The 23,398-nt window shown below is 39.0% G+C and overlaps 1 protein-coding gene and 1 non-coding gene across 6 annotated transcripts in view; one reads left to right on the forward strand and one right to left on the reverse strand.

Annotated features, from left to right (window-relative positions):
• Positions 1–23,398, reverse strand: part of LOC116318761 (cilia- and flagella-associated protein 46) — a 69,034-nt gene that overhangs the window by 24,093 nt on the left and 21,543 nt on the right. For 2 of the 5 annotated variants that reach the window (XM_039622171.1, XM_031737888.2), the window contains 23 exons: positions 21,954–22,106; positions 20,301–20,411; positions 19,426–19,607; positions 17,999–18,130; positions 17,702–17,864; positions 16,571–16,643; positions 15,628–15,763; positions 15,368–15,551; positions 14,915–15,068; positions 14,023–14,246; positions 13,785–13,907; positions 13,434–13,595; positions 12,841–12,989; positions 11,397–11,495; positions 11,261–11,321; positions 10,550–10,669; positions 8,421–8,621; positions 8,227–8,333; positions 7,350–7,532; positions 5,966–6,104; positions 4,283–4,480; positions 1,918–2,106; positions 1,456–1,572 (listed from right to left, as the gene is read on the reverse strand). In XM_039622171.1, the coding sequence (XP_039478105.1) occupies positions 1,456–1,572; positions 1,918–2,106; positions 4,283–4,480; positions 5,966–6,104; positions 7,350–7,532; positions 8,227–8,333; positions 8,421–8,621; positions 10,550–10,669; positions 11,261–11,321; positions 11,397–11,495; positions 12,841–12,989; positions 13,434–13,595; positions 13,785–13,907; positions 14,023–14,246; positions 14,915–15,068; positions 15,368–15,551; positions 15,628–15,763; positions 16,571–16,643; positions 17,702–17,864; positions 17,999–18,130; positions 19,426–19,607; positions 20,301–20,411; positions 21,954–22,106 (3,360 nt within the window). The remainder of the gene's footprint in view (positions 1–1,455; positions 1,573–1,917; positions 2,107–4,282; positions 4,481–5,965; positions 6,105–7,349; positions 7,533–8,226; positions 8,334–8,420; positions 8,622–10,549; positions 10,670–11,260; positions 11,322–11,396; positions 11,496–12,840; positions 12,990–13,433; positions 13,596–13,784; positions 13,908–14,022; positions 14,247–14,914; positions 15,069–15,367; positions 15,552–15,627; positions 15,764–16,570; positions 16,644–17,701; positions 17,865–17,998; positions 18,131–19,425; positions 19,608–20,300; positions 20,412–21,953; positions 22,107–23,398) is intronic. The other 3 variants (XM_039622173.1, XM_039622172.1, XM_039622174.1) reach the window with 3 other exon arrangements.
• On the forward strand, positions 8,870–8,963 carry trnai-uau. The gene is made up of 2 exons: positions 8,870–8,907; positions 8,928–8,963. It is a non-coding gene; the product is annotated as a tRNA-Ile (tRNA).

Below are 23,398 nucleotides of genomic sequence, written 5' to 3' on the forward strand. Positions count from 1 at the left end.
TTTTGTCGGTTTCACAGATCATATATGTTTTATGTAAAAAGGTATTTTCCTAGGGTTATGATGCTATATCACAGGTGTGTAGAAATGTGTGACTACATTGGCAAAAGTGTAAGTGTGATTTGTTAAAGCAAGCACTTTTTCCAAAACAGTGGTTGTGGAGCAAAATGAGCTCAAATCTTTTTATGTCAAGGGTTTGACCGCTTTTTTCCTTAGAACAGAGACAGTGGAATGCAATTTGTCAGAAATTTCAAATCATAGTTTTTCCTGTCATCATGAGGAGCATAATCCATTTGAATATGATGTGCAGATATTTCTGTATTTATACTACATTGGAGGTGATGTTTATCAGGTAAACAGTTATCTAGACAGCAAAAATACTGTTGACATCGAAAGTAAAAAGCTAATCATTGCAGAGAATAAAGAGTTGAACACTTTTACAATAAGTGCAAATACATTTGATGTTAAATGTATTTCCTGCCCTCCAAAAACTCAACAATATTAAGTGTTTAATTATGAATAATAATATTTAGGGATGCGCTTTAAAATCTGGTCTATAAAATAGTTTGCAACTGGTTTCTCCGATGGCTCATTTTAAAGATATTATGTAAATAATAAATACTTTCTACATGCTTACATGCTTTTACATGTTCCCATTTCACAGTACAAAGCATACGTACATCAACAATAACGGCATCTTGATCTATCTTTACATAGGGTGTGGAGCATGTAGACCACGAAGATCACTTCTGTGACCTTTTATTTCATACCATTAAGGTTTCAGTTAATAGATAACAGTCCTAAAATGGTGCTGTATGTGTTTAATTCCTCATATTTCTTTAACTACAGGTTGTTGTAAGTAAAAGTAAGCAAGTCAAAATAAGGAAAAAAAACAACAACAACAAAAAAACCTCATCTCACCCCATCACGCTCTCCAACAGAGAATCAGTTTAACAGGCAAAGCATAGCTTATGTCTTTAAAGTTTATGTTTCTACAGAAGCTTACAAAGTTCTATGCTGTTTAAAAAAAAAAAAGTAATTTTGTCTGGCAACAATCTTTTTTAAAGTCCCCAAATACAACCGCATAATAGAGAAACTGGTTAAAGCTGTCTGTGCAGGTGATTATCTCATTTTGATAAAATTCAAATGGCGCTGGGATTTTAGGAATAACACATTTCGTGACAATATCATTAATCTCAAAGCAGACAGGCACGTCAAAACTGAATCTTACTTAACATTCCAAAATGTTGCCACATAAATAATACACTTCCTCGCTTTTGCTTCTGCAAGTTTGATGTTTACAGGAGATCTTTCTGTGCTCACTTTCAATATGAGAACTATGCAGGATGCCTGGAGAGTTCCCTCCGAGGGATTTGAGAAGAGGGGAGAACCTTAGTATAAAACCACAGCTTAGAGATGAGTCTAAGGTGAAGGGGTCACTTGTCAGAAGGTATGTACCTGCAGCTCAGAACTTTTGGCAGAGGTCATTCGCAGCTTTTTTCTGCTTGATCCTCTGTCTTTCTGTGAACCCCCTTCCTCTGTGGAAACGGCTTTAGAACTGGCCCAGGCTTCCTTCTGCACAAAGTTATTTCAAGATCACGATTAGTATAAAATCGCATCATGATCACAAACCTTGAAGTTTTAAGCTTCTCTGTCTTAAATTATGTAAAAGAATATCCATCTCTCTAATCACTATAAGCTTGTAACCCCGTGTTAGGTCATCTGTGCACCGGTGCATGTATGTGTGTATCTGGGCCTGCATCCAAAAAGGCCTGATTGTTCTCCAAGATTTCTGACTTCCACAGATAAAGAGAAATTATTTGAAGGATAAAGTTTCTACAGTTTTTTTTTCTATGGCCCATAGGGCTGCATACATATACATTACCTGTAAAGCTATAGCTGAAGTTTTGTGTTATGCACCTGCTTATGTGTGTCCCACAGAGAACACAGATAAATGGAATCCTCCCGCACAGCCAGCAGTCTCATGTACTTTCCCATTAGGCTCATGCAATGAGCTCTGGTCTCCATGTTGTCCAGGGACTGAGAGCTGACTGCAGCCAGCTGGCCTAGAGCAATCTGCCCCAAGGTTATTCCCACACTCATCCATTCCTGGACAAGACACAACGAAATTAAGGTCAGATGAGGAGATGGATCACAAACAAAGTGCTTACTTGCACTGACAAACAACTAGCTGGATTCACAGACTCTAAATTTGATTGGATGCATTCATTCATTGATGTTTGGGGAGTTGGCTGTAGAGAAATTTGCTTTGGAAGCAAATGCAAGCCCAGGTTTGATCTGTTTTTGGCTGATCAAATTTGAGTTGATCTGCTTTTCTCTTGTAATGGGAAAAGATTTTATGAAAGCTGCTAAGAAGAGGCAGAATCAGCCTGTGTGGAAGCAACATGAAGTACTCTAGTTACAAAATGTGTGCATTTATCAAAAAATAATTTCCTACATGTGGAGAAAGCAATGAAGACAAAAAACAGAAAGAAGACAAGACAGAAAGATCGGAAACAAAGAATTGGGATTTTACAAAAATAACACACACAGTCTGATAGAAGGGCAAAGGTTGACAGTATTTGTCATGCTCGTAGAACTGCGAGCCCTCCTCAGACTCATAATCTAAATGATTAATATTAAATGAATAATTTCCACTTCAGACTTCTGGATGATGCAGTTGCTAACGTCTTATTGGACTTTCCAAACATGCATAAACTGGCAGTGAGCACACTGAGAATGGATACAATTCTAAAGTAGTTGTCAACAGAGTTGAGGTTTAGAGCAGCCTTTGTAAATGTGGATCTTAATAGAAGAAATACATCCTAGTATTGAGCGCCATATGAAGCTCTCTCTCACCTGAGGAGCATTCTAGAGCAGAGAGGAGTAAGTGCATACCAGCCCATGAAGGCTGGCAGCTATTCAAACATCTTTTGTACATTACATTACTAGAAATCCCACAGAGGACTTTCTCATAACAGTACACACACGATGGCTCTTAGTACTTTGCATGTTAGCACCCCCAAGTGGCAGCTGTCTTACACAGTCTTCTGAACTAAATGTTAAGGAAACATTAAGAAAAAATGGATCTTGGACATAATCAACTGTCTGAAAAACTGTACATAGGAAACATGACAAATGAACTAAGGGTTTACAAGAGGATGGGGGTGTTTTTTTTCATTTATTTAATAGCAGCTTTATTTTTTATCCTTAAAATATGTTTTAGATTCAAAGAGTATTTTCTTAGAAAAGATCATTTCAGCTAAACTGCAGTATGGTGCCAAAGTTTTAAGTCAAGCCTTGTTTCGTTGTACTTTGTTACAGATACATGCAAACATACATGGAAATCCTCTAATGAGCTTGTGATTATTTGGTATGACCACCTTTATTTTTAAACTCAGCCTGAACTCTCTTAGGCAGCTTTCCTGTTAAATAGTCATAATAGTTCACCAGACTTCCTGAAGGACATTCAAAGCTCTTATTTGGATGTTGTCTGCTTTTTGTTCTGTTCTCTGTCAAGATGATCCCACACTGCTTCAAAAATTCAAAAAGTCCAGGCTCTGGGGAGGCCAATCAATGACTGATAATGTTCCACTGTGCATTTTTCTATTCGGGTACGCTTTCACTGCATTAGTAGTGTCATGCTGAAAAATTAAGTTGCTGCCAATCAGATTCTTTCTGGTTGTACAAAAAACATTTGACTTCTCAAAGCTAGAAAAGCCTGGAGAACTATATCAAGACCACTTTCCAAATTGCAAGAAAGTCTGGTTTTATGGAAGCAAAATAAAAAGAAATCAGGGGCGGCTCAAGACTTTTGCACAGTACTGTGATGTGTAATTTATGTGGGGTTATTATAGTCAAGTTAAATGAACCATAGCTAAAACTAAGTGCCCAAATACTTTTAGATTAAATAAAATTGAAAGAATACACATTTAAAAAAATAAAAATCTACAGGAAATGTTTCCAGTTGTAATCTTTGTTAGTTTGTAAAAAAGTTTCAACATAACCAGCCTGTAAAGGTTTATTATTATAACTGAGGCTAAGATTCCTACATGAATGTGAGTCAACTGTTTTGCATTATTATATTGTAAAAAAAAAAGAAGGAATGAAGTAAAGCTAACATGCAAACAAACAAAAACTATAAATAATAATTCAAATGTGTATAATGCAGAACATTGGTGTATGGCAGAATCTAAAAATGTATCACATCAACTCATGTCAAATACATCTGAATCCAACAAAAAGATCTCACATTTGATGTCAAAGTGTTTGCTCACAGTCTAACCTCTTCTTTGGAGTTAGGCTCAGGTGTGCAGCGTGAATATTCCTCCAGCGCTACTTCAGCTAAGGTCATCTTCTCCCGGGCCAAAGCCTGCAGCGTCTCCTCGGCACAGCGCTCCTCTAGCATGGACAGGCAGAATTCAACCAGGGCCAGCCGCAGGCCAAGCAGCCTCCGCGCGGCTGGCAGTGACAGTCCATGTCTCTGGCAGGGATGACAACAGCACAAGTGTAAAAACACACGAGAAGCAGATTAGAACAGAACTGTAACATACAAAAACATATTCTGTATATGTTGTTGTGTATGAGGCAGAACTCAAGAAATTTTATATTTCAAGAAAGTGTTATAATAAGTGTGTAATAAGAGACAGAGAATAAAAGTGGGCAGTCTATGGTTTTTAAGATAAAACTCCAAACAACCTACTGACATCACATGCTGTGTTCACAAAAGATGACACTACACAGGCTCTAAAAACTATAACTTTAAACACTAACTTCTTAAATCCAGTGTGACAGACAGTGTTAAATAGATGACAGCTTTTAAGAGAAGAGCTCCATGATGTAAATTAGCCTTAATTCAAGTAGTGTTTCATTTCCACGTATCAGCTGACAAATATCTCTGGTCTGTTTGGGTATACGAGTGGGCTGTGCTGATGAGTTCAGAGAAGATCTTAGACACAAAGTTGGATCAGATATTCTGAGATGTGCATATCAAGAAACTCGGGGAGCAGTTTAAAGTTGAAAACTTGCATTTAAATAGCACAGAATTAAAACACAGGTGTACCCAAATTATAAAGATGAATAAATGAGCATGACTTCAAAGGTTACAACTATTTTCTTCTTTTTTCAACGTAGGGTGGCAAAACTCATCCAGTATTGGGCAGCAGCACCACCTCCTGAAAGCACAGTGCTACAGCATAGCTTTCAGCCTCCAACAGCTAAGTCAAACATCCATAGCAGATTTAATCAAAAACCGAATTGAACAAGGATTTGCGACAGCTGTGGGAACTGATGGATCGATCTTTCTTTTGTGATTCTATCAAAGCTGCATCCATCGTTATGCCAGTTCATCTCTGCCCCTGAAGCCCTCATACAACCTCATCTGTATGAGAGTGTGAGGGCTACACTGAGGCCCAGTAGTGGGTTAAAAAATGATTATGTTTAACTGTGAATCATGCTAAACTACTTAAGTAGATTTTCATGAATGAATATGGAGGTATATAAAGAAAACATGCATACACTAATAATTAGCTATCATCCAACAAGGAAGCCCAGAATGTGACAGTGACACAGTAATACAAGCTTTATTGTGATTCGGTAAATCAAAGAGCAAAAACAAAGCCTGTTACTTAGATGTTCCAGAGTAAATTCCCCTCCTCGTTCCAAATAAGCTCAAAACTTCTCTAAATAAAAACAAAAATTGAAAAAACTTCACCATCTGCACAACAATCTCAGCCAGAGTACTTGGCTGTTAAACTCTGACTGTTACAGCCAAACAAATGTACCATCACAACTGCTCAAAGTCCTTTTTCAGCCTTATTTTCTGCTGCTTCAAACATGAGCAGACTTTCTGTGACTTGCTGAAAGTACAGATAGGAAAAGACAAAGTTTCTAAGAACCTGTGAGAGATTAAAAAGCTCACAACGTTTTTTGCAGAAAAAATCATGACAATGACAGATGACAGATTTACCTCCTCCTGTGGGTGGAGCAGACTCTCAGCATTCTGTACTGCATGTTCCTGCACTGTGACAGCAAGCTGCAACTGGGAGAGCCCATTCAGCAGGAAGCTCTGTTTCGACTCTCTTTCAGTAGTATGGTTCGCTAGGATTCTGTAATAATGGTAATAGGATAAAAAGCTAATAATAGTAGAAGATAAAAAGCACATCAAGACAGAGAAAACATGTGAAATTCCAATCTGTCCCCTACATCCTCCCACTCTGTAATATGTCTAACTCTGTGTGGGATCAGACTTGCAGCCCCTGACGGGCTTCTTAAATAAAACAAATTCAGGTGTATGCTTTCACTGCCTGCTTATGTTAGGAATAATGCATTTACATGAAACTTTAACTACAGCAGCTGCAGCACTGTATACGCTAATGGATGGATTAAGATCAGATACATCCCTTCCTGAAAAATGCACCTACAGTTAGGGCATTTCATTTGTTGAATAAAGACACAGTTTTTGTTTAGCCTCTGTCTGTTGGTCTGTATTTAATACTAAAAATATTAGTCTAGAACCCACAAGCATCACCTTGAATTAGAGCTGAAAGTCCCCATTTCAATCACATCTTTGTAGTTTGATTTAAAATACACTGCAGCGGTGTACAGAGGCAAAACTACAAAAAATGGTCCAATAATAATGGGCCTCACGCGATTCCATTTTAGTTTTATACAGGTATTCTTTCAAAATGCAGTCACTTCTTATGATTATTTTCTTCTTCATTGTTCATTATTCTTAGTACTTTCAAAACTATAAATCTTTTTTTATCAAAAACTCAAAACATTAAAGTCCATCCAGCGCTGGAGCCTATCCCAGTTATCACAGGGGAAAAGGCAAGGTACACCCTGGACAAGTCACCAGGCTATCATAGGGCTCAAATTCACATAAGCAATTTAAAATCATCAGTTAACCTCACCCAACTAACTGCATGTTTTTGGACTGTAGGAAGAAGCTGGAGCACCCAGAGAGAACATGCAAACTCCAAACAGAAAGCATCTGGCCTGATGGTGGAGTTGAACTCAGGACCCTTTTGCTTATTAGCAACAGTGCTAACCATTGCACCACCACAGTTTCCTTTTGCTTTGGATTTTTAGAAAGACACAGCTTAGAACAGTACCCAAGTAGAAAACTATTTGAGTGTGGCTAGGGAGAGAGTGTACCAGCTGGATTTGGGCAAAAGTTTGTCTGTATGAGAAAACTGCACTGAACAAAAATAAGCACGGCGAAACAGAATAACACTTTTATTTGCTGTTGTAAAATCTGCACTTCTATACTGCACATAGCATGGTTTCAAAACTGTTCCAGTTTTAAATACTGTTCAATTTAGGCCTGGTGTAACTGTTGGCTGACTAACCTCAAACCATGCGCACACTCTCCATGTGCCTCTGCTGCCTGTTGTCTATAGCCGAGTTTAGTAAAGCCACTGGCGCACTCTCTGAGTGTATCACATGCAGCCATTAGCCTCTGGAAAGCCTCAGTGTGGATTGTCTCCAAAGTTTCCCCACTACCAGTCGCACGTATACGTTCCAAGGCTCCTCTGAAAAGCAACACATCACACTGAGTTAGATAAAGATGACATCAAATACGTAATGATGTAGACATTGCTACATAATCAGTGTTGTCAGTGTTATAACATAATTTGAAACAGATGTTCAAATGAATTATACTGAAGGCACGTCATGTAAAGCAACTAGAATAGTTTCCAACATCCAAAGTAGATTTGATTTCTTAAAGTTTAAGCCCAAGTCTGTAGTGAAGGCACATTGTGACATTCTGTAAAATGTAAACAGTACTTAAAAAATAGTTATGGGAGTTCTGTAGTTGCGTGCAGGTTTAGGAAAAGATGTGAAAGCATATTATACAACTAAATAAAGCTTAGACTTAAAACAATACAATAGTTGTCTGGGACAAAGCATCAGCATGTTCCAGATAAATCTGCAAATGGTAGATAAACGGTAAATCAACTGTTAATTATATGGTGCTTTTCTACTCTGAGTACTCAAATTACTTCTTGAATGCTTCAAAGCTGTATAAGATATTTATAAAAATATTCATCTGTGGTTAAATTCAAAATTTATCTGAAATATTTATTGAACATGAGTGTTTCATTTTCACTCGTAAAGTTCAGAAAGTAAAAAAAATTTTAAGAAAACCAAACATTTATAATATAGTCAGCTTAACCAAGAAAAAGTAAACACTCAGCACATCTGAGTAGAAAGCTTCATGTTTACCTCATCTCCAATGAGGTGATCAAGAATGTGAGCTCTGGGGCTTGGTTCACCCGCTGCTCAAGTACTAGCTTCAGAGCTCTACAGCCTTGTTTTATAGTCTGATCAACCTATAAAAGAAAACAAAAAGCCTTGAAGGAAAATTTCTACAAACACAACACTGTGCAAAGACTCATCAGAAGGTTGTAATTCTATACCTTTGTTTGAAAATCGTTGTCTCTCTGGCCTACCACAGCTGTGACTTTGGTAAGGGTGAGCTGGTACCAGAAGTCCTCATCCCCGCCCAGGGTTTGGGCTTTGTCCAGCAGAATCAGAGCCTGGGCATAGTTCTGCTCTTTACAAGCCAAACTGGCCAGATAGAGCAAACTTCTTGATACAACACTTTGGTCTCCAAGCACCTCAACAGAAACAGTTTGAATCAGAAATTAAATCAATTATAGAAGAGTCAAAGCAACCAAATGCAATTTGGCTCTGAAGTAATTCTAATCTAGACATCATCATATTTTTTTGTAATTCAGTTTGTATAGTGTTAAAGACTACATAGCATTTCCAAACTGTAACCACAATACATCTTTCTGCAGCTAAATTCAGTAATCTTATTACAGTTACACAATTACGATGATACTTGAATTGCAACACAGCACAAGCTCCAGTGGCGCAATCGGTTAGCGCGCGGTACTTATATGACAGTACACTGTAGAGCAATGCTGAGGTTGTGAGTTCGAGCCTCACCTGGAGCAGCCTTTTAAATACCTGTTGTCAACTGTACAAAGCAACAGAGGGTGAAGTAGAGAGATGATAGTACTGGAAAAAAGAAGAAGTGAAAGATGCTAAGCCTTTAGTTAACATGCAGTGACCAGGCAATGCAGAATTAGAAGATGATGGAGCCACCAGGGAAGAGGAAGGACGACAGGCTGAGGGTTGGTGTGACAGACAAAGATGCTAGGGATAGGGTGAGATTGAGTCCACTGTGGTGACTCCTAAATTGAGCAACTCAAAGAAGTAGAACATTTATGTTGCCATCAGCTGCTTTCAGTTTCTGAGGCGAGAGGGGAAAAACAGTGAAGCAGTCTATAACTATAAGTATGAGAGGACAAATATCTAATGATAAAGTACGAATTGTGATCTGCCCACTGCTTCTAACAAGGGATCGACTCTTTCAAAGACAGCATTAAAAGACAGAGGCAGCAGTGAAGAATCCTGGTCGATGTGATATTAGAGATAAATGTCAGGCAGCCAAAGGTAATGGCTGGCTGTAATCAGGCGTTACAGTGGGATTTAGAAGGTGGGGGAAACCTAATGCCCAAACCTAAAATCACTTTGAAATAAAACTTGTGAGCTCCAGTAAATTTGTCTTCTTTGAGTTATCAGTTGACCACTGCTGCTGCTCTAAAGTTTACTGCTTTTTAACTGAATTTAACAAAATAAAAGGAGAGAGAGCTGTTTAAACTGATGTCTGCTACTCTTGATGTAACCCAACACTGACCATGAACACCACAGTCTGCCCTGCACCAGTCCAGCATAGTGCATTACTGTAAACTTCATCATAAGACTGAAAACTATCCAGTTTAGCCTGCACTCATCTGCCAAGCATTCTTATGCAACCTTTAACTAATACAAACTATTACACCTTAATTTGTTTTTCAAGTCTTTCACAATGCCAAAAAACATAACCTCTGAAGATGAAAATCTGTGATCAGCGAATTTTTTAAACTTATATATAACTTATTATTAAAAGTTTTTTTCTCAATGAGACATGCAGACACAGGCTTTTAGCTCACATACACACTTTGGTACATCCTACACAGAAACACATTTTGTTTGATGATATTTGTTGAATTGTGTGAAACATTTGAAATCACCTACTAATTCTGAACATTACTCTGTTTATTCTCGCTCCTCTTCTGTAGCACTGGCCAGCTAGTTGCTGAAGTTCTGTGACAACAACTTTACTGATTATCTATTAAACTTAATTAATGAGTCCTCAGAATTGACTGCTCGTTAATCTAAGCTGCTGAAGCATTGTGCCAGATTGCTGTGGCCCATGCTAACCCCTGGCAGTACAGCAGAATTGCTGTGTCAATATCATTTTTCTGTGAAGTGTTATCTAGCCTGGTTTCCAGCAACACTGCTGTCAACTTCAATACTAAAAGAAAATCTTCTCTATGTCCTCCTTAGTAGTTTATGGATTTGTGCCAGCATGTTAGCATGTAGCCTATAGTTTTATTGTTGTGCCACTGCATATTAGGCTATGCTGCAGGGTAATGGGTAGTGAAATAAATAAAGCTTAGGGTAATATTTTCAAATATTTTCTTCCTAATCTTACCATAGACACCATGTGGGCCTCAGCCAGGAGTTGTCTGGCTGACTGATAGAGTCCCATACTGAGGCAAACCTCAGCTTTGTTCAGCCAAATGCCCGGTGCACTCTCACCCATCTCTCCGTTCTGCCAAAGTATTCACCAAAGTATAAGACAATAACGTTTTTTTTATAAACTGAATCAAACTCTTTCTCAAGCTTTCAGTTGTCAACATGTTGCATACACATGAGATATCGTCTATGCACATATGCTATCAAAAAGAAGATTACACATTACACATACACATAACGCATCATGTGTATGTGTAATATGTAATGTGGATGTAACCTTACGTAACCAAATGTATGTAACATGTAAAAATCATTACATGTCCTGCTGGGATCAGAGTGTTATAGTGTTTATCAGCTGTGCAAAATTTATTACATAATTAACATTATTAACAAGCTGAGATTATAGAGAATAACAGAGTTTGAAGAATGGGAAAAAAGTGATAACTATTTATAATTCTAGGTACAAAAATCATCATCTTAAACATCCAATATTAATCTGCCATAACTCTGTGCTATATTATAAAAGTACTAATTTAAATACCACAACTACTGGGGCTGTTGTCAATCATCCTCTGAGAAGCAATACAATGAATGCTAATTAAAGAATAATTTCTTTAACATGTAAACCATAAGCACAGATGAATCTGTTTTGTAAGAAGAAGCTGACCTGGTTACGAGCTTTGCGGAGGCTGCTCCTCTCCTGCGAAAGCACTACGGCTCTGCGGCACCTGCAGTCATGAATATGATATCATAGGTTATTAAAGATGCACAAACATTAAATCTTTATAGCCCAGTTCACGTACCCCATTTGTTCTCGTTCTGGGACTGCACTCAGAGGCAGAAGCTTCTTCTGATATGGTGAGTGTGCCTCCAAACCCAGCTCAACACAGGTTCTGACAATTCTAATAAGGTGAAAACAGGAAGAGGAACATGACATTCAATGATCACAGGCTGATGCTCCTCAGTCAGTCAGCTAAGTCAAGTAATTCTTTTGCGCTGGCACACAGTTTAAATGAGATGAAATGTGTGCTGGAAACAGCCACACTTACTGTATACAAAACTGACATAATATTTATTAATGTTTGGAAACAGTAAGTATTCACTGATTAAGCCACACACAACTTTATTGCTGCGTATCTTCAAGCTATGATCCAAAAGTTGTGGGAACACATCTAATAGGTAAAATGAAAACGCTCACCGGAATTAAATTTATTCAATCTTTCATTCAAGATCTCTCAGCACTTTAAGATCTCTCAGTAGAAGTCTGTAGTGTGCACTGGATCTCACTGTGTCAAAAGCAATCCTTTGACTTGTTTCATTTTAGGAAAGTGGAAAACTTTGCAGGCAGGAAATGAAAAAGAACTGTGCGTCTTTGCTTTTTAAGAAGACGAGAAAATTTATAAGAGAAACTGATATTTATTATATTAAGTTTCTGTCTCACCGGAGAAACTGCTGCACAGTGATAGTGGTCAGAATGGGACTTTTGAGAAGTCATCTTATTGACCAGTTCCCTGAACTTTTCAATCACACCTTATGCCTTAACAGTGATGCAAGTGGTTAGAGAATTGGGTGTGCAGCGCTTTTAAACATAGATTAGGATACAGTAAGTTCCCCTCTAGCTGAGTCCATCCTCTGTGTTCTGACCCAACCAATTCTGTTTCATGAGACCTGAGACATCACACACCACCTCCTTCAGCCATAAAACGTTATACAACTTTTATCACATATATACCTGAATACCTGTAAACTGACAGAATGTTGAAAAATTGATAGGCACACTAAACATGATGTAAAATGTAGCTAATATAGATAAAATCAAAGGTTTATTTATTCAAATATTTAATTATTAGGAAAACATGCTTGGTGTAAACTTGCTCTATACCAATAAAGTAAATCTGATTTAACCCGATTCCAGTAAACTATCAATTTAATTTGAACAAAGGAAATTTGATGTTTTACATTGCACTCATGTAGCAAAAATTCCACCGCAAATTTACATGTTATCCAGTGATTTAAAGTCAGCAATTTGGGCGTAATTATTTTTTGAGTCCAGCTTTTTTTATGTTCCCAGCACCAAACAGCACACAGAGAATATTATCATGTATTTAGTGAATAAAGTTCATCACTGAGCAAGTTATCTGATTTTTGTACCACCCTCTGAACCTCAAATGCTTTAAACAACATTCTTCTCATATGCAGTAGTACTACCTAAGACCTGAGTGTGAGGTTTAGGTGACCCTGTTTTACCTAAGCCTGTAGAGGTCAGAGAGGCTTGTCATATCCAAAAGATCATGAGCAATAGTCTCAGCTAGATGCATGACAGGAAGGGTCAGGTGGTCGAGTGACAGTGAGTTCAGTTCTCTTTCCAGCAGGTTGAGATAAAATAGGCTTTGTTTCTACAGCCAAACACAAAGAGAAACATAAAGGTTAAAAGACTTTCACTAACAAGTATACATCAATACTTTTCAGTGTTTTATCAGAATAGAAAATGACTCTTTGCTCCTTTTTCTAACCAATTAGATGAAGTCTTGTCGTCCCACTGAGGCTGTAGATCCATGAATGGATCACAGTACATGTTTAATTTAGAATACCAGGGCTTTATCATCTTCTGACAGCTTAACTTGATCCCCAAAGATCAATAAGTGTGCTTTCTTGTCAACAAAACTTCACAGCAACATTGACTTTAAGTTACCGCTTCGCTTTTATATAGCCAAGCCTTTGATTCTATATAGCTGGGAGATACAACCTCTGCTAAATAAGAAGTGAAGTCTGAGACAATACTACAGATGGTACACCTTATAATGCGGAGAGAAATGTATGAGAGAAGTTTGTAGTCTTGCCTGCTTTGTAATGCTGTGAGCGTTGATACAGTGGGGGTTGCTGCTGGTTCTGAATATCTGCCTGGCCTGGTTGGGACAGACAAAGGAGGCCCAGTCCCTCGTGGTGGAAGGAGGTGTCTGATCCAAGATAACAGCTTTAGGTCTTTCATCAGCAGATGTAGGCTGGTCAAACAGATGAGACACAGTCCTGACTTTTTGTTTTTAACACCGGTGTGCAGTCAACACGTAACTTGTGAAACGTGAAATCAAACAGGCAGAGTGGATGAACACTGGGTGGCATAACTTTACATTTAAGTCAAGTAACTGAGTTAAATTTCAAAGCAAGCAAAGGCACAAATATGAGAAACTTACCTGTTTGGCTTTTTTGTCTTTGCCCTTGTCTTTGCCTTTTTTGGATTCAGCAGAGGTAGGAGGTTGGAGTGCCTCACTCTTTGCCATCTCCCTGGAAATCTCACAAGCTGCTGCCATAGAAACCTGTAGTGAAATACGGTGCACACGTCACAGCACATACCGCACTCAGCTTGAGCCCAATTTGCATCTGAAGCTGTTGTCAAAGTTGTCAAGAGCAGTGGTGTTGAAGATGCACTACCTGCCATATCTGGAGCACAAAAGTGTAGGCTCTGAGCAGGTTAAGTTGGTGCTCAGGCGAAGTCTTGTCCTCCATGATGGCAAGCAGAGTGTGTGCTTGAATCAAGTAGTCCAGACGATGCACTTCCTTCAGACCGGACACATTTTGTGTAAATGACAAGCCCTGGACTCCGAGCACGTACTCACTTTTCACAGGGCCCAAATCCCTCTCTACAGACTCGTCCTCTAGAGAAAAAAGAGACATAAAAGGTGTGAAACGTGAAACATATCTAGGATAATCTATCAGAGTGACTGAAACACAGTTACAACTTAAGAGAATAATAAAGAGGTTTTATTGAAGAGGGCAGTTTATCTCTGAGGGAATATTAATGGTACTGGCAGCAGGAGACTATAAAGACTTCTTATAGCTCTCTTTAAAGCAGTGCTATCTTATTCTCAGTGGGTACCCACGTGGGATCTTGACAAATCTGTTTCCTCGAGTGGTCACTTTGTTTTTCTCTGATCCAGTTTGGGTTTTTTTTGTTTTGTTTGCACAGGGGAACACATGACTTTAATGTTGAAGCAATTACACATAAGCAGTGGCAATGCTCATTTTAAGATCAGACTAATCAGATGTTGTTTTCTATCTTAACCTAACACAGTGTAAAACATCAGGGATGATTAAAAAAAAAAGAAAGCATGCAGGCACACGTGCTAATGTGTAATCGCACACATGCAGACTTAATCCAAGTGGAAAAGCACTCCTGAGATGCGAACGTCAGGGGAATTCTCAGAATGTGTTACCTTCTCCCCCAGAGATTTCAGAGTGCACAGTAGCAGAACTGGCAAAACTAACTAGTCAGTGACACTTGTTTGACATAATACAATGAGCGAGACGAGGCAGGGAGTCCTACCTACTCCATCTGCCTTTCCAGGTTCCATGTGTAGAAGGATATCTATTACCCACTGAACCTGAGGTTTGGCATCCTCTTTGGGGAAGTTGTGATTGTACAGCCACTGTCCAAAACTTAACAGAATGCTGACTTTCTGCCATTTAGTCTCTGCGCTCTGTTCAGAGATGACATTAAAAACACAAAAGTAAAAAAAAATCATAAACATGAAAAATTCAAGCCTGATCATATGTACCTCTTCCAACCAAATAAAAAGGTACTTGAAGTGGGTTGTAATGGCATGTCAGCACCACATGATGGTACTAAAACCATTGCTACAAATATTGCACTACCTCCATGCACAGTCAAAACACAGGAATTAATATTATGCACTTTATGAGTTTTTTTTTTTAAATATGAAAGGTTTATAAATCATCCACATGCATTATGTTTTACATTTCGGAAGAGGTATATTACTCTGAGAGAGACGATGGCTTTCTGGTAGCAAGTCAGTTGTTTGGCTGCCGTGTCAGCACACAGTGCCACCTGATGCCACATGAACGAATGGCACTGCTCCCCTTCATCTTCTAATTTCTGCATGTCTGGCAGTACGTTCTCTCCCAGCCGTGCTTTCACCAGCACACCATATTTGAGCAGAGACCTGGGTTAACACAAAGAAGAGTCAAATGTCTATGTTTTTAAGCCTCTCATCCCTTCATGTTCATGATTTCACTCACAACCGGTGTCTACTGCGAGGCATGTCTCTCATAGCTTTGGCCAGCAGCTGCAGGGCGCTTTCAAAGTCTTCATCATCGATGTAGATTTGGAGCAACAAACGGTAAATAGCTGCTCTCAGGGTTAGGACCTCTTCATCTTTCAAAGACGCAAATATACAGACACAGAAACATATAGAGTTTAAATGTTCACCTCTAATGCAAAGCAAACAAGTGCGTGTTCACCATTTTGTTATCAATTTCGGTAAAATCGGTAGCCAGCAAAAGCCACTAATTATGATAACATAGCATGCATGTATTTAGACTGTGGGAGGAAAGCAAAGCATCCAGAAAAAACACAGCCAAGCACAGGAAAACAGAGGTTTGAACCCAGAGCCAAACAGTGTTATTTACCGCACAACCATACCGCCAATATACAAAACAGATACAGAATAAAACTCATTGCAGTTTTGGGAGAAAGTTCTATATGTGTTTCACTTAAATACATGGAATGGACTGGTATTTATCTATTTATTAAGACTGGATCTCAAAGCACTGTAGACTCAAGCTGGACAGTAGGAAGAAGCCAGAGTACGCATGTACAGGGAGAAGATGCAAACTTCACACAGAAAGGCACCAACCAGGGTATGAACCTGAATCTGTGAGGCGAGACGGTAAACCACTGCACCACTGTGCATCACCGTCATGAGGAATAAAAGTCTTTAAAACCCGAGAGTAAATTATGATTTATGATTTTATGACTTTCACTGCTTGGGAATTCACAGGTATGTTATTGCCCATCAAAAAGGAGCACATAGCTATACTGAGGTCAAATAATTAGCTGTAGGGTACATTTGTGTAGATTGTATCAAAGTATGTATTATACTATACTATTATAACTACTACTATAACCTGGAAAAGGAAATATTTGTTAGCTGAACCATTTGAGGCTCTTTTTGATGCTTACTTGTTGCTCCGTGTTTTGATCTCCTTAGAGGCTGTGCTGCCAAGGTCAGCGGCCTTTTCACTTTGCTCTGCTGCTGAAATACAACAGGAAAAGGATTAATGCTTTATTTTAACTCTCTTGGGAAATTGAGTATTTGCAGTAGGTAGTTGGTCATAGTTAGAGCTCACTGATAACACATAAGAGCAAAGGCTGTGTGACCTTTCCTTATAGGAATACTATACAAAAAAAGTCCATCATCTGTATATAAGCTAGATCATGTTTACCCCCACTTACAACATGTTGCACCATTGCTTAAGAACAGTATTGAGAAGAGAAGAACACGACAGATAAACATCATTCTGAATTCTCACATAAGTGCTCTTTAATTATAGATTTTGCAGTTGAACTGCTGTTTATCCCCGTGGCTGGATTGCTGTTCACAGGCAGAAATGGGCAGATGTTTTTGCACAATTGAGCACACCCACAAGCTTTTCCCCTTTAGGACCAAAAGAAAAAAAAAAACTGCACTGATTTTCAGAGGATGTTAAGACACCTTAGTCACCTTGATAGCAACAAAAATCAAGCGTTCAAAAAGATAAAATTAAAAAATGGCATGAAAGAAATAGAGATTTTTTTTATTTTTAATGTTTTGCTCATTAGTGGCTGTTTTTGTTGTTGACTTTTTAGGCTGATGTTTTGTCTTTTCGGCTGTTGATATAGCAGAAAATCTGGGAGAGGCTGTCTGATGCTTTGTCTAAACCATTTCCCATAACATGGAGGCTCAGTGTCTGCTTTCGTTACTGCTGAGCTCTGTGTTAGTGTTGTACCACCACATTGTTAAACATCACAGAAATCTAGCATTGTAGTTGTGGAAAAAATGCCTTCCTACATATGCATTTTGGCCAGGTGCAGACAAAGAACAGTAGCAAATACCTGCAGTCTGGAGATTTTTCTACATATGGGAAATACTTCTACTTTAAGATATTTAATTTATATGTGCAATGTATCTATTTCTACTACAGCTGGATAACTAATTATTTTGATTTCCGTAAATATGAAGGGTCATCTATGTAAAATTCTTGCTCTGAATTGTTGGATAAATTTATATGGATGAACATGAGAGTAGCTCATTAAATAACAAACGATTTATACATTTTCTTGTTTAGTGTTATGAACCAAGGCATTCAGGATCATCTTTAGGTTCTCCCGGAGCTGCTGCCTTTCCTCAGTGCTCCCTGTCAGAGGTAGACAAGTATTCCAGTAATGCCTGGCAGCAGTGACACACAATGCTGGACTCACGGCTTTCTCTGCAAAACTATGGACGAGAGAAGGGAGAACTCTGATTTAAGGGCAGAAATTTAAAATGCCTGAAAGTGCAGACTTAGAGACTAAAAAAACCAAAAAACATTTTCAGCCTAAAGCATTAATCAATAAATCAGTTTACAGTACCTGACACTTGACAGGAGCACTTCCATTGCCTCCCTGTAAGAGTGTAGATCTCCCCTGGACTCATGGACTAAGCTCAAACCTCTCAGGCAGATTGCAATGCTCAGCATTTCATTCACTGCAGTTGGGCCATACCTACACATGTGAGATCATCTATCAGGCATTATCAATCAACAAACCAAACTGTAAAAGTGACATATGTTAGCAACCTATGGGCTGAAGATGTTTGCTAGGTTAACTGGTAATTCTAAATTGGCTGTCTGTGTTATCGTGAGTGGGAATGGTTGTCTGTCTTTAAGTGTTATCCCTGCGAGAGGTTGGAGACCTGTCAAGGGTGTTAAGTAGCTGTTTTAGGTCGACAGCATTTGTCCGCTATTTGTGTGAATGTACCTCATCAAAAAGTGGCTGCACACAGTAGGCAGATTTGGTGTTGTAGCTTTAACGCCAGTGAATGCACTCACATTGACAGCCAAACAAGAACGCCTGGGTGAGAGCTTTATTTGTGCCCACCCCATTTCCCCTCATTCACGGCGTGGAGAAGATGTCAATACTGACTCAGACAAAGTAAGTGAAGAGCACTGGAAAACTGAACTGACAAACATATCTCATAATCTGTTAAACCTAATAACTTAGAGGAGAAATAAGAGAACATTTTGCAGTAGGGATCTGTCGGTCCTGAAGGCCTGAATTTCTATTGAAAAAAACAAAACAAACCCCAAGACATGTTTTTTTTACTTTTTGACTTTTTATAACTTGCTATATTTGTGTATAGTTTTTATTGGAAAACGAACTAAATGCTGTGCAAAAAGACTTTTTTAGACTAATATGTGTAACTGTAACTTTAAGATCTTCACAGTACAGAACTGCATCTCTACTTATAACAGATATTAGACATTTAAGACCCATATTGTCTATTTGAATAACGAATCATTAAAGGTGGCAATCATAAGTGGCGCGCCCTCTGTTGGAATCAAATACTTAGTCACCTTAAGATTCATTAATAAAATGGGTTTTTTTTAAGATTTCAGAGGCAGGATTCACATGGTTCACAGGCTGGTTCTGGCCCTCAGGCTATACTCTGCCCATGTAAGCTCTAGGTGAAATACTGGTAACACAGAACAAAAACATATGAGAATATCTCAATCAAACGAGATCAAACCTGGCACCGGACTTACTCGGGACGAAAGCAATACATCTGCCAAATCTGAAGCGGACTGGCTGAATAGTTGTCAAAGCCAAACAGAGCAGGCAAATAGACAGGTAGCTTAATACACATCGATTTCTTGAATTATCAGTGGGTTATGGACAAGATGTCAACTGAGCCTCAAAGTCTCAACTACTTTGCCCGAAATGCTTTCTATAAGGGATCCCCATCTTAAAAAATGACCCTGGTACTTATTTTACAGTTGAAATAAACCAACCACACTTACAAAACACACGGCATGGTGCGGAGACTCTTTGTGGCTGCTTCCTCCAGCAGCAGAGCCCTCTTGGTGCAGCTGCACACTAAGCTGTAGTCCTTGACATCGTGGCAGAAGGCAGCCAGCTGGCACCACACCTGCAACTCCACCACGGCGTCGGACCATCTGCATTCCGACGCCATGCTCACCAGCTTTAGGTGAAGAGTGAAGAGAGGGGAGGGAATGAAAATGATGGTGGTGGCAGTGGTGGTGAGGGAAGAGGAAATGATGAGAGGGTTGTGGGACTACAAAGAAGGAGGGCTGGAAGTTGGAAGAGAATGAAATTAAGGGAAGGTAGGGGCAGACAGAGGGAGGATTGGGGCAGGGCCAGAAAAGTGATTGAACGGAGGCAGAAAAAGAAAGGTGAGAAATAAGGAAAGGAGTGGCGAGTGAAAAGGCAAGAGAAGGAAGTGAATGCATGGGTGTAAAGGATGAAGCAGGAGGAAGAAAAAGGAGGACAAGGATCGAAAAGAGTGAATGGAGCAGGATCGAAAAGAGTGAATGGAAAAAGCAGAAACATCGAGGATCTGTCCTCACTGATAAAAGAATAAGAGAAAGACTGGAAGCAGACAGAGGGGTGGAATAAGGCCAAACTGTCTAAATGAGCAATTTTCAATGGGAAACTAAAATAAAATAAATGCACACGTGCTAGTCATATCAAAGAAGTGACAACCATAATCTTAGTAAAGCTGGATGATCAAGGTTGGCACAGTACTTTTTTCATTTACTGACACTACTGACAAATGATGAGATGCAGACAGGCTGCGAGGGCTCAAAGGGTCATGTTGACATCTGTTGTTGCAATCTGGGCATCGGCTACAGTAGGAAAACAGAGAAATACGTACTGTGGAGAGACTGGGAACAGAGAACTCCATATGCCTCGGGTTCCTATTGCACTGGAGCATCTCCACTCCAACCAGCACACACGCCATCGCAGACATGTCCTCATTCTCACTCTGCAAACACAGTGGAAAACGACTCATACTCAGCTGCAATCTACTCAATATATACATACAGTTTAATTAACTGAAACTCCTATACATGTATTACTATTTGTGTATAAATTACACATAAAGATGTAGTATAATTAACATATCGCATGTGTTCCAAATGCTGCGGAGATGGTCTTGTTGATAATGTATGACTTCCCATTGTGTGGAAAATGAGTCGATGAATGATTTATTGATTGCAATTAGAGATGAGCCGCAGTTATATTAACAGTGCAATTCCTAATTTGCATGACAAGAAGCGAACCTCATCTAGCTGTGAGTCAAAAACACATCAGGCCAAAGGAACTAATGTAGGGCGGGAGATTCTCGGCTGACGAACAGTTAAAGGATTACGGTGACTAATTGAACGGTCTGCTCGAATGACAAATCGCACTTGTGCTTTCCCCGTGTTTTTGTCCCCCTCTGAAGCCACTCAACCATACGACATCTGGAGACAAACACACACACACTAGCAAATACAAAGCTTGAATATGAAAAGGGCGGATGCAACACCTACAGCATCACAGAGCATATCAGCAGTCGTAACAGTATCATAAGCACATTAATACGTTATAATAATGACATTATTATTTTATGACACTGAGCCACACAGATGACTCAGCAACAATCCATCCTATGTTACATTTGACGTATTTTGTTATGTAACAAGAGGCTTCCAAAATTACTGTTTTAGGCTTATCATAAACTATAGAAGTGACCCTCAAAGTGAAAATTCAAATAATGCATGCACAGGAGGGTAGAAAAATAGCTTTGTTCTTCTTAATCATTCTTGTCACATGAGGAAAATTGAATTGCTTGAGGGCTTATATCACTGAAGTTAACTTTTTTATTTCTTTATTTTTTTATCCACTTATGTCATCTCCATTGGAAAACTGCAAACGCAGCGATATAAAAAACACAACCTCTGAAGCATTAACCTAACTTAATTTGATTCTGTCAGGATTAATTTAGTCAAAACAGAGTTGTTATTCCGTCCTGGCTCTGTTCTAGGACCAACCCTTCTGTACATATGTATGCGCAAAATCTAAAATGAGGAAAGTCTACATCTCTGTCCCCTTCATGTCTATACTTGAGAAGCCAGTGAGAACAGTGGCGGGAGCTGACTGAATCAAAAATAGCATGACATGGAAGCGCTGCAGGAGAGGTGGGTATACAAGCAGCTTGCAGATGTAGAGAAAGGTCAAACATAAATGGACACAGAGCTGGTTTAAAACAAACATTATCACACATCGAAATACTTCTTATGTTGCCACATACACTATTTATACCCAGTGACTGTTAGTTTAACAGTTGTTTGTCTGAACTAATATTTGTTATAGTGTATAATGTATAGTAAATCTTTGAGACTGTAAATTACACAAACTCTAAATTAACTCTGAAATGCTAACTAATTTTCAATGGTGATACTTGGTTTCGTATGAATGATTAGGCCCTAGACATGAACTAGCACCCTTAAATGAATCTAAAGAGAACTGCTAAGAATAGTACCTCTTCTTTCAGGATCTTCATCTTTGAACCAATTTGCTGTTGCAAGAGCCCATGGATCTGCACCCATGTAGCCAACACCTGTTTCCTTGCTGGGATGGGGACAGTCTCCCCTGGGATGGTAGAATTTGATATGCGAAGGGCGTGCTCGCATAGCTAGAAGGAGGAGCAGAAAACAATAATGAGCTATCTGAGACACTTAACAGGTGTTAGTCAATTATTATACATCATGATGCATAATTATACTTCCCTAATGCAAGCTACAAAGGAGTCAAAATTCAGTAAAACTTTGTTCAAGTTGGACACTGGATCTGACCCTGCTATACCATTAATAAAACATACACCGGAAAGGATAGTTTTTTTCTTCTTTTCTTTAAAATGGAAATAGACACAATGAAATTTAGTGAATAATTCACTGATAACGTGTCTTTCATCTGAAGTTACAGCTGGATTTCATGGCAGACCATCAGAATACATCAGGAGAAAGGAAACAAGGTTTAATTGTCAGACGAGAGAACAGAGGAATCAGTCTTCAACAAAGACGTAGTCTTGAAAGCAACATGTGATCGTGTCCGCACGTATGTGCATGTGAGTGTGTGTGTGTGCGTGTCTGTGTATAAATGGGTGGATGTGCAGAATAAGAAAATACATCTCCTGTTTTAAGAGTTGTGTGATGCTTCATCATATGTCATATTTATCCAATAGAGAAAGAACTGATATTCTCCTGTGGGTGGTCACACTATCCATGTTTGTCCAGTTATTGCCCTGAATTTTTTTGCATTCGGTGCCCGGTTGCAATTGTAATAGTTGCAGTGACCGGCTGTTTCTTGAGCGGTTGAGCATGTAGTCCCCTTGTCCTGTAAGCGACTTGAAGTGACTGCAATCACTGTTAGACAGGGAAGGTTTACAAATAATTGTCATGTAGTTAATAAATGCAGACAGATTGCCTTTATGCTGCAATAAATCTGAGCCAGTCTGCGCTGGTTAGGACAACTCATCTTTTTGCAATCAGGGACTTGACCCAAATGTGTTTCCAGCTCGTTGTATTCTCATTAAATGTGCCTATAAAAGCAAGGCTGCCAAGCACCTTATATCATTTTGCTGTTATGTTGCTCTCCTGCAGCAACTACATTGCTATTTAGGGAGATTCTGACTTGACTTTGAATGTGGATGGCAACAAATTTACAATTGTCACCAGTTTATTTTAGCTAATTGCCAAACTATCACAAGCAGATATAATGGACAACTTGACCCCCGCCAATCACAAACTAATATCAGATTGACTCCATCTATGTCTCATTTTATTGCTGTCTTGACACACCAGAGGGCAAGTGACTGCTGAGTGACTGAGTAGTCACAGACCACTAAAAAAGCACCCATTTTAAAGCTGAGAAGGCTAAACTACAATTCAATGCTCAGTGGCCAAATCAAGAGAGCATGAAGGCTGC

Source organism: Oreochromis aureus, linkage group 13 (assembly GCF_013358895.1).
Source record: "Oreochromis aureus strain Israel breed Guangdong linkage group 13, ZZ_aureus, whole genome shotgun sequence".
NCBI classification, from domain to species: Eukaryota; Metazoa; Chordata; class Actinopteri; order Cichliformes; family Cichlidae; genus Oreochromis; species Oreochromis aureus.